This window comes from Pleurodeles waltl, chromosome 7 (assembly GCF_031143425.1).
Source record: "Pleurodeles waltl isolate 20211129_DDA chromosome 7, aPleWal1.hap1.20221129, whole genome shotgun sequence".
In the NCBI taxonomy this organism is placed as follows: Eukaryota; Metazoa; Chordata; class Amphibia; order Caudata; family Salamandridae; genus Pleurodeles; species Pleurodeles waltl.
Window position 1 is genome coordinate 605,646,071 of NC_090446.1, and position 10,526 is coordinate 605,656,596.

The 10,526-nt window shown below is 49.6% G+C and overlaps 1 protein-coding gene across 7 annotated transcripts in view; it reads right to left on the reverse strand.

Annotated features, from left to right (window-relative positions):
* FGFR4 (fibroblast growth factor receptor 4) overlaps positions 1 to 7,995 on the reverse strand; it is a 45,564-nt gene extending 37,569 nt beyond the window's left edge. The window contains exon 1 of one of the 7 annotated variants that reach the window (XM_069244530.1): positions 7,356 to 7,995. Coding sequence is in view for 2 of the 7 variants with exons in the window: in XM_069244525.1 (XP_069100626.1) it covers positions 7,146 to 7,173 (28 nt within the window). In the remaining 5 variants the exon portion in view is untranslated. Of the gene's footprint in view, positions 1 to 1,047; positions 1,151 to 2,330; positions 2,350 to 6,517; positions 6,673 to 7,145; positions 7,203 to 7,355 lie in introns of those variants that run through there. The other 6 variants (XM_069244527.1, XM_069244525.1, XM_069244526.1 and 3 more) reach the window with 6 other exon arrangements.
* Positions 7,996 to 10,526: the final 2,531 nt, after the last annotated feature.

Below are 10,526 nucleotides of genomic sequence, written 5' to 3' on the forward strand. Positions count from 1 at the left end.
AGATGCACTCTTCTTTCCTAAAAAATGCACTCTTCTTCCCCGAAAGCCTTCAATAAACTACCAAGCACTACATGGAGGGTCGGGCTGTGAGATTGATTCGAGAAACAAAAACACGGAACGAAAATCAGTCTAAAGACTAAGGCCCATATTTATACTTTTTTTGCGCCGCATTTGCGCCCCCCTTTTTCACACAAAAACGGCGCAAACTTACAAAATATGACCAAAAACGGCGCAAACTTACAAAATATAATTGTATTTTGAAAGTTTGCGCCGTTTTTGCATCAAAAAGTGGCGCAAATGGGGCGCTAAAAAAGTATAAATATGGGCCAATGTATTTTGTACGTTTGCGCCGATTTTGCGTCAAAAAGCGGTGCAAACAAAAGTATAAATATGGGCCTAAAAGCGATATTGTCATTGTGTAGGAAAAAACAACATTTTGACTGAAACCATCACACATATTACAAATTCCAGTAAAATCTTTTTCTTTGGGTCGGAGTTTAGGAGACACCAGCTATTTTTCTGTAAAATCAACATCACTCCCTGCTACCAGTCCCTAGCCTGATAACATTCTCCCCCAATCTGGGCTCCATTCTCTCCCTATCAGTCTCGGGGCTGATTTTTACACTATCAGTGACCAAGCTCTGTGTGGAGATTGTACAAACAGGGACCACCCAAAATGTCTTTCTTGTGCCTTCCACCCCTCTTCCCGGTGTTCTGTCTTTAGCCGCTCCTCTGACGTAGGGGGTGCAGATTCGGACGGGGGAGCGTCAAGAGGAAGTACACCGGCACCCACAGTGTCCTTCACACAACTGGCCAATAAATGTTCAATTTTACCACTCGGCTCTAGTCACCAGTTACAGTTATAGCTGCACTTCCATCCAAACTGTCCACAAAACGCGTGGGTTCCACTCCTCCTGAGACCCCCTCTCGCCCCCGTCGTCTTCTCCAATGCTACCCTCTGCCCCAGAGTCTACACCACCCCCACATGCCCCCTACTCTCTAGCCCTGAGACCTACAAGCCTCTGTTCACACGGGCAGGTTACTCACGCGGCTTTCCTGTCTTGTACCATCACACTCCAGATAGGGGGACCCTCTGCCGTCCCAGAAACACGCTGGGACGCTCCAAGGAATATACATGAAAACAACCCCCACGGCACACAAAGGCAGTGCCTGCAGCCAGGCCCTGGTTACAGATTGACAGCATTCCTGGGAAGCCAGCTGAGCCAGGGCTCCAGGGAGATGGGAGCCGGCGGGAGCCCTAACGCAGTGCACCGGCGCAGAGGGGCCTGGCACAGGCAGACCCTAATCACACACGGACATCAGTTATCAGAAGCCACCCTAGTCAGAGGGAGCTCCGGTGAGATGCAGGCAGAGGGCATGCTGCAGGGCACGAAACGGGGGTAACAAAGGTCCCTGCAGGCCTCGTGACGCAGGGGGCCCGCAAACCTTCAGGGGGGCCACTTAACCCAACACCAATGAATATCTGAGATATGTGAGACTTGCGGGCCCCTCATTACATTTTGCATGGAGGCATAATTTTCCGTTCAGCCACCGGCACAAACAGGGCCCAGTTGGTCCTAGAGGTGACAGGCTCTGTAGGTCTGTGCAAACTACACTCCCACGAGCTAAAATTCCTCGATGTAAAAGAGTTTCCTCTGAACCAAATGCCCATGAAATGAGAGCCTCTGATCCCCTGAGGCAGTAACAAGTCTCCCGATGAAATAAAATATATGCTGCTGTCCCACTAAGCCAGCCCCTGGAGCCGTCGTGTCCTAGGGTGACCCTGCGCCACACAGGGCTCTGTAACCCCGAGCCAAGATGCTCTAGCAGACAGAGCTCCATACCAAAATCAACCCAGGATCAGTGAAATATCGAAACCTGACCCCCCCTCCCCTTACAAAATACACGAAGGAGGCCCCTCACGCAGGGCCGGCTTCAGCGCTGCAGGCGCCTGGTGCCACAGTCTTGTTTTTTTTGGCCACTTGTCAAAATTCGGATCTCTCACCAGCAGTAACATTAAGAGTTATCTTGACATTTTTATTGTTGCCAGAATACTGCTGAAGGCACAAGCAAGTTCAGTGCTTCTAAACCCATGTCATTTTCAATCACACAGTCACAAAATCACAAAACGCCCTAAAGCCGGCCCTCACGCTCGGACCCAGCCAGGAGCTCTCAGGCCAGGGGCTCACGCACAGTGCGCCTGAGGAGAAGGGGGGTGGAGCCCTTCCCCCCCCCTCGCACCGCGAGGACCGTTGTTACGCCGCTGCCCTGAAGGAAACCATCAAACCAGCCCCACTGCAGGAGACTCCGACTATAGTGTGGCCACTTACCCGGTTAGGTGCTGTCCTAGAGGGGATGGACTGTGCCCCTGAGCCAGGCACCCTATCAGTGACCCGGAGCCAGACACAGCCGTACTTGCACTCCTGGCTGCTCCCAATTAATGACATACTCGTGGTTGCGCAATCTTTGTTTTCACTATCATTGATTATAAACTCGGTAATGTTTATGACCTCAGATAATTGGGTACTTTCGGCGCTGGCTTTAAAAAGCACGAGGCTCACTCGCCCCATGCGGGGAAAGTGAGTTAGGGTCACCCTTTTTGGGGAAATGATTGCCCAGGAGTTTTCCTGCTTTTTAGACAGCAGGTTAAGCTACAGGTGGGTGAGCAGAGAACCCTGGGCAGTGAATGCTGAGAATGCAAGAACTCCCTGTAGCGCTTAGAATTCTTCTGGTCTCCTATTAGTGTAGCGCACTATGGCCCATATTTATACTTATTTAGCGCCGCATTAATGGCGCAAACTTACAAAATACAATTGTATTTTGTAAGTTTGCTCCGCTTTTGCGTCAAAAAATGACTCAAATGTGGCGCTAAAAAAGTATAAATATGGGCCTATATCTTATAAGGAGCTCTTGCCCATGACCCTCTGGACCGATCCCTGTGGTCCCAGGAATTTGGGCGGGGCATCCGGGACTGTTGTCCCGAACTGTCACATGAAGCCTTAGGGCGGAGCCGCAAGTTCATCACAAACCTTCAGATGGAATTATTCAGTATTTCTCGCAGCTTCACTTGGGCCAGTATTTATATTTTTTTAGCGCCGCATTTTGACACAAAAGCGGCGGAAACTTACAAAATACAATTGGGGCATATTTATACTCTGCTTGCGCCGAATGTGCGCCAAAAATTTTGCCGCACATTCGGCACAAACCCTGCCCCAATATTTATACTTTGACGCCCGACCCAGCGGACGTCAAAATCCCACCATGTGCGTAATTTTTTGGAAGGGGGAACCAGCCTTGCGTTAATTATATGCAAGGTAGGTGTTCCCTTCCAAAAAATGACTTTAAGGCCTGTGCACCTTATTTATACTCTGGTGTCATTTTGACGCACAGGAGGGGGTGGGCCTTAAAAAACGGCGCACAGCCTGATGGGTGCCGTTTTTAATGCCTGGGTCAGGGGAGGCGTTAAGGGACCTGTGGGCTCGGAAGGAGCCCAGAGGTGCCCTCCCCTGCCCCCAGGGACACCCCCTGCCACCCTTGCCCACCCCATGAGGACACCCAAGGATGGAGGGACCCACCCCAGGGAAGGAAAGGTAAGTTCTGGTAAGTATTTTTTCCAGTTTTTTCAAGTGGCATAGGGGGGCACGATTTGGGCCACCCTACATGGCACCATGCCCAATGACCCGGCCCAGGGGACATAAGTCCCCTGGGCATGGTCATTGGGCAAGGGGGCAATGACTCCTGTCTTTGCTATGACAGGAGTCATGTCAATGGGGATTGTGCGTCAAAAAAAATGTTGCACGTCCGGTGTGAGGCCTGATTTTTGTCTCAGACCTGACGTGCACCATTTTTTGACGCACAACCCCCATTTTCCCATATGCCGGCGCTGCCTGGTGCGAGTCATTTTTTTTTACGTGTACCAGTCCGCAGCGCCAGCTAACCTCATTCCATAAATAAGGCGCCCGCACGGCGCATTGGAATGGCGTTAGCCGTCGGTAAAATTTTTTACGCACAACTGCGTTGGCGCAGTTGTGCGTCAAAAAGTATAAATATGGCCCAATTGTATTTTGTGAGTTTGCGCCGCTTTTGCGTTAAAACAGGACACAAATGCGGTGCTTGGTATCTTGAATCCCATGCGAGCTGTCAATCCTTTCAAGACTCTTCACTCCTCTATACCCCCCCCATGGCTCACCTCAAACCTCATTTTACTACTATGATCTCCATAGTCCCTTTCTACAGACTCTTCCCTCCTCCATCTCTACTTTTTACTCATCCCAAACCTCATCTCACTACTATGATCTCCCAATAACAATTCCAAGCTCTTCCCTATTCCATCCCTCCATTATCCTATTCAATCCATCTAACATACTCCCCACTGCTCAAACTAACTCATATTTCCCTATACTAATCCACCACTAAGGGGTTCCGGAATAGTGCGCTATTCACCGAAAAAGTGCTTTGAGGCCTTGTCTGGGGCAGTAAGCGATATATAAATACAATTACAATCTGTCAGTGTTAACACACTCAAGTTAAAATTTGTGATTTCTGTACACAAATTTCAATTGGACTCTTAAGTTATATGACCCAATGTTTATCCGTAATCCTCAAGTGAGGAGGGGCTGGGAGAGGGCCACATCCACCACCATATTGTTCCCCTGTACCTTTCTCTTGACGGTTCCTTTTCATCTCTTCCTTCTCCCTGTGCTATTCTTTTCCATCTTTTCCCATTTCTGCCAGTGTCGCTCTTATTCTGAGAACGTCTAGTGTCGAAAAACAAGTCCCAATCCCGGAAATGGGTACCAGTGGGCCGCCCCACCTGCAACCACTGGCTCAAATTAAATATTACCCACGCCACCTTCAAAGCTGGCTGCATCAACCTTCCAACCATCACCACCAGCAAGCTCATCTAGCTGACTGGGTCACCATGTTAGAGGGCCCATGCAGCCTGGACACCAGAAGACTGCAAAGACGCAAGTGCAAGAAAGAGCAACAGGCCTTTTTTCACCTGTGCACCTAGGATCTGGAACAGCACCCCAGTATCCACAGGACTGCCTCACGGCTACTCCAGTGTAGAAAACAACTGAAGACGCACCTCAAAAGACTCACCCACCCACCCATCTCTGATTGGAACTCTGCTTCTACCATGTACAGCGCCCGCTGCTTATATATATATATATATATATATACACACACACACACACCTAGCACTACCCTGAAGTGTTGCCTTCTCACACTGCCCACCGGCGTTAGCTCTCTCTGTCAGTGCAGAATCTCCCACCAACCACCACTGCAAGCTTCCCACCTGGCCTACCACCGACAGCTGGCTTCTCTGCCCCAGACCCCACACCTGTCCACCGCGCACCCTCTCAGTGCTATCTGCAGACACACAGGCACACTGCACACCACTGCACTGCGTGCCTGCTGGCTAAGGACGCAGTGCAGGCAGCTCCCCTCAATACCATTCAAAGCTTGGCCTCTTGTCGCAAGACTGACGATTACTGAAATCCAGTCATAAGCAAGCAGCGTTCTACAGACAAATGAAGAGGCGTCCACTGTGCGAGCAGTAGCGTTGCCAGTGTGCCATCAGTCCCAGTGCAAGGAAAGAAGGAATGGGCCCTCTGACTGCTGTGTGTAAACATAACACTACAGGAATATCTAATATCAGAAGCCCCCCTCCCCCAGGCCTCTATGCCCCGGTGCCACTGCACCTGCTGCACCACCGGAAGCTACACCCCGGAGTATGAAACAGTATAAAAGAAACAAACCTGCATAGCATTGTGAGGACCTTTATAAAACAAAGCCCACATAAATATACAATAAAGCTCGAAAACCCACAAACAGTTTAGAACTAAAAAGAGCAGGGCTGTGCAGAAAAGCATATTAGACTGCGAAATTATATTTAAGAGCATTTTACATGAAAATGAACAGAAATGGACAAGAGTTCTACGGAAAAAACCACAAACAGAATTCAGTTTGAGGTGTGCATTCTACAATGAGGCGTACAGATGCCATTCACCAGTTTGCCCAAGTGCACACGTCAACCAACACACAATTTCCTGATTATTATTTTTTTCAAGTTTTATGCTGCGCAGTATAGCCAACGCGAAATCGCGTACTTTACATTTCCATGTTTCTCCAAATATATTCATTACACAAACAACTGAAATGCGAGACATTTCCATTAACCACACATAGGTCAAAAGCATCTTTGTGCCTCATTCCTTGCCTGGACAGAGGTGTGCAGTGTTACTCCCACCACAGGCAAACAAGGGAACCTCTGTGTGCCCCCTCACCCAGGAGCAACACTTTCTCCAGTCCTGGCAGCCCTCCCCTCTGGTGGGGAGATTGAATTACCTTACAGAGAAACCCTAAAGTGGACTCCGTGTGGCACGGCACAGCTGGGCTATGAATATCAAGGTAAATGTGATACAAGTCGTGAACAGACCTTTAATATACGAAGAACATAAAACAATCTCCAATACCAAACTCGGAGCGAGGAGGAGACGAGGTCAAACTCTACCCTGCTCGCTTTCTTTGATCTGGACTTTGCTCCACTTACAGTGGCCTGTTTCTCTGGTCTTTGAATACTTGGCTGCTCTGGTCTCTGTCTTCTGAATGTTTATCTGTTCTCTGTGTCTGTCCTGAGTTTCTGTCTGTTTTATGTGTAGTTTATCTACAGTAGGTAAGGTACACAGTTCTCTTTTCGGTCCTATTATGTAGCCCTCTCTCTCTGCTCTGTGTTCTTATCTCTGTTTTCTGTCTGCCCTGGCCGTGCTCGACTCCTAAGGGCTCGTTTCTCCAGTCACTGCCTGTTTCTGTCTTTTGTGTCACTTTGCGGTATATGTTCGTCTTTTCTTATCTAATTTTCTGTGCTATGATGAAATTCGGTTCTGGTCTCTTGCTGTGTGTTGGGTACACCTCTCGCCTATGAATCTGGCTGGGGTCTGCGTTCTGTCTTTGGGGTTTGTTTCTCTGTATTGGATTTCTTTCTCCGTTGCATGTGTCCACTGTGTCATTTTTCCGTTTTTCTGCCCCCTATCTGTTTTGTGTAGGCTTCTTCTCTAGTCGGAGTCAGTTTCTCCGCTTGCTCTGCCTCGAGTGTTCCGAAGCCCTGTTCTGGCTTCACAGACCCACATCAGTCCAAGTACCTGAAGGAGCATGGAGGGCAGTGCGCATCCCGAGTCTGATGACCTGAGTTTCATCCCACTCCCTTCCCCCGGTCCTATGCCACCATCTCGCAACTTGTCTCTCCTACCTGTTCACAGACCATTCTCTGCCCCCCCCTCCCCAAAAAACACTGTCACCACCCCTGTCCATGAATTCTATACCTCTCCCATCCCCGTACTCCGTTATCTCACCTTTTCAAGGGGATGCTCCGCTTGGTCGGCGATGAGGCACCGTCCCCACTTTAGTATCCAGGGACTTGGGATGCAAAGCGCTATGTCCCAACAAAAACTAACACCTCCGGATTTCGGGCTCGAGACCACCCAGTGCATTCAAGCAGGAGGGTCCTGTGGTGCACGCGCGCTATGTGGCTCCTTGATACCTGGAAGGAACTGCCTGGGGGAGAGTGAGTATCCTCGACGGTGCTCCCCGTGTGATGCGACACCGGTACTCCCAATCCTCGGAGTGAGATGAGGGTCTCCCTGCGGTAAACCCAAGGGATGGGGGCTGGTCCGGGTGCCCCGCGCGCTCCTTGAAAGTATGAGCAGAGATCGCCCCGTGCTCCCTCTGCACCCCCGGGGGCGAGCTGCTGCCCCTCACCAATCCGCAGGCGCTGATGTTAGAGGGTGGTCCGGCGCCCTCAGTGCGCTCCCCTCGGAACAGAGTCGAGGTCCTGCCCCTCCGTGGGAAGTGGTCCTCCTCTCTTCTCCTGGGTGAGTAGCTGGCCGCACGCTCCTTCAGGGTGAGACAAGTTATCCCCTCACAGTCTTTGGGGTGAGTGGAGGAGCTGCTGCCCTTTCTTGCGTCTCGAGGTTTCTCTCACGGGCTCTCACTGAACACTCCTGAGGGAGCTCCCGGGTCACACCCCCAGAGGTCCCTCCCCCCTCCAGCCTTCTGTCCATGAGCCTCACCAACAATAGAACCGTGAAGAGGGGGGGCAGTGACCCTCCCTCCCGACACCTCCCCCAGTCCTTAATCCTCCCAGCCCGGCATAATCCCCATCCCAGCACCAGGTCCCCTCTCAGACCAACGAGCCTCGCCTCGCGGCGCTGGGAACCAATGCAGGACTGGCCTCGCGGGGAACCTTTCCCACTTCAGCATTGGTGCTTCTGGACGCCATCCCCGTCAAGGAGGCACTATGGGCCTTATTAATACTATTTTAGTGCCGCATTTGCGTCATTTTTTTTACGCAAAAGCGGCGCAAATTTACAAATTTCAATTGTATATTTTGTAAATTTGCGCCAGTTTTGCGTAAAGAATGACGCAAATGCAGTGCTAAAACCGTAAAAATCAGGCCCTATGTATTTACAGATTACTGAATTTATTTGTCAGATTCTACTGAGTCTTCAAATCTGTCTTTATTCTAACTCTATAAATAATCACGTGTCCGTTGCCCAAAGGAGAGTTTTCATACATTTCCATCCGATCGTTGGAAATATTCTTACGCGTCCCGCTCCCACCCTAGTTAGTTTACTTGTACCCCAGAGGTAGATAATTTCATCTGTCCTATCTGCTCTGACCACGTAGTAATGCTATTTTATTTAAATGAGTTTTACACTCTCCGTCCGTCACAAATTTCACCCCTTCATTGTTTCCAATACCCCAGGGCACGTGCTTCTAAAAGTGAGGAACTGGAAACAGTCCTTCAAGTGTGGCCCAAAACGTGCAGAAGAGACACATTACTGTACAAGGGCCCCGCACACCGTATTCCAGCCCTGACCTACACAAAAGTCCACAGTCCAACCGAGGCCTAGCCAGTGAAAACAGAACCTCATTTTCTGGCGGGGTACCACTCCCAGTGGGCGAGGGCCAGTGAGCTCCATGTCCACATAACGGGGCCCCAGCAGCCTGATTGTATTTGGAGACGCCTGGACGGGCTGCTGGGGGTGGACTCGGAGCCAAGCCTGCCTCCCCTCCCAACCACCTGCTGAGCACCAGCCATTGAGACTCGTGATTAAATCCTCCGAGCACAAAACTGTGCTTAAACAAAGTCCACATTCCTCCCCCTCCTTTGTGCCGCAAGGTCACGTGACGCCAGTCCCCCCCCCCCCCCCCGCATCTCAATGGCTCCATTAAGGGCTGCCCTCATCAGCCCCAGTGCTTTACCTGCTCCTCCAGGCCAGTGCGGAGCTGCTCATTACTGGACTTCTATTGTCCGGTGCAGATAAGGGCTGCCAGGGCGGGGCTTGCTGTGCAGGGGGGCTCTGTGATTACAAGTTAATGGGCCCAGATGAGTGGTCACACCCCAGATCAAGGGCGCCTCTTTAATCAGACCCCCAGGGGTCTTGACCAGTTAGAAACATCTCCAGCTTCAGAGCAGTGCATCTTTCAGAAATGCAGATAACGATAAGTTCCATAGCCCGACCGGCAGACGGGGAACAACTCAACCGAGAAATTAATTTTTTATTCCCTGGAACGATTAACTACCAGAGGTGAGCATTTTATTGTCTAATTGGAGCAGCAAAGAGAAGTAAGTATTTACGTCTCTCAGGGGAACTTTTATTTTCTGATGTCAAGAACCATCGAGCAACCATCCTTTTATTCTCCGACAGGAATACATTTACTTAGAGACTCGTCCATTTCGTAGTGAGCGAGAACCTGAAAATGTAATTTTTTCTTGAAGATACATAACTCTTTCAGAGATGGGCATATGTTTTATTCTTCCACGAAGATTTACTTTAAGAGGAGACAGGTCTGTTATCCTGTACTGGAACCCCGAATATTGATGTACTGTGTTTTCAAAATCCTTCACTTAGAATCTTATTTTTGCAGAAAAGTCTAGCCCACCCAGAGCCGGTCCTGGACTGGCGCGCATTCCTTCTAATTCATCACAGTCCAGCAAACTATTTGACCTCTGCCATTAACTCTCAAACCCCCATCCCGTCCCCCTAGCCAAAGCTGCAAAGAGGGTCCCTGCATCCCAAATCTCTTCCGTCATCTATACATCCCATACCACTACCATCTATTTAAAAACAGGCCTTCCTAGGGGCGGCCATGTTATAACAACGCCTACCCAGGCGCCCCAGATCCCAGCAAAACCAGGCCAGGCTCGAACCAACTTTCTAGACCGACATATCACATTAGGCCTCGGAGGCCCCCTCAGGCACAACCTAACCAATGGCAAGTTATTACTCTGATAGATTCTGTTGTAGGTACAGTCATGTTTAATTTTCTTACAAGCCATAAACATAACATTTCTAAAGATTCAGTAAGTCTGTAAATAATTTCCACAATGGCAACAAAAAATACAGATTGCAATCCTATTGGTTAGTAATCTACGTTCACAGCTATCAAAATATTATCTTTGCATAGCCATCTATCAGAATTGATTCTCAAAATGGTGATGATTTAACATAAACATGCAT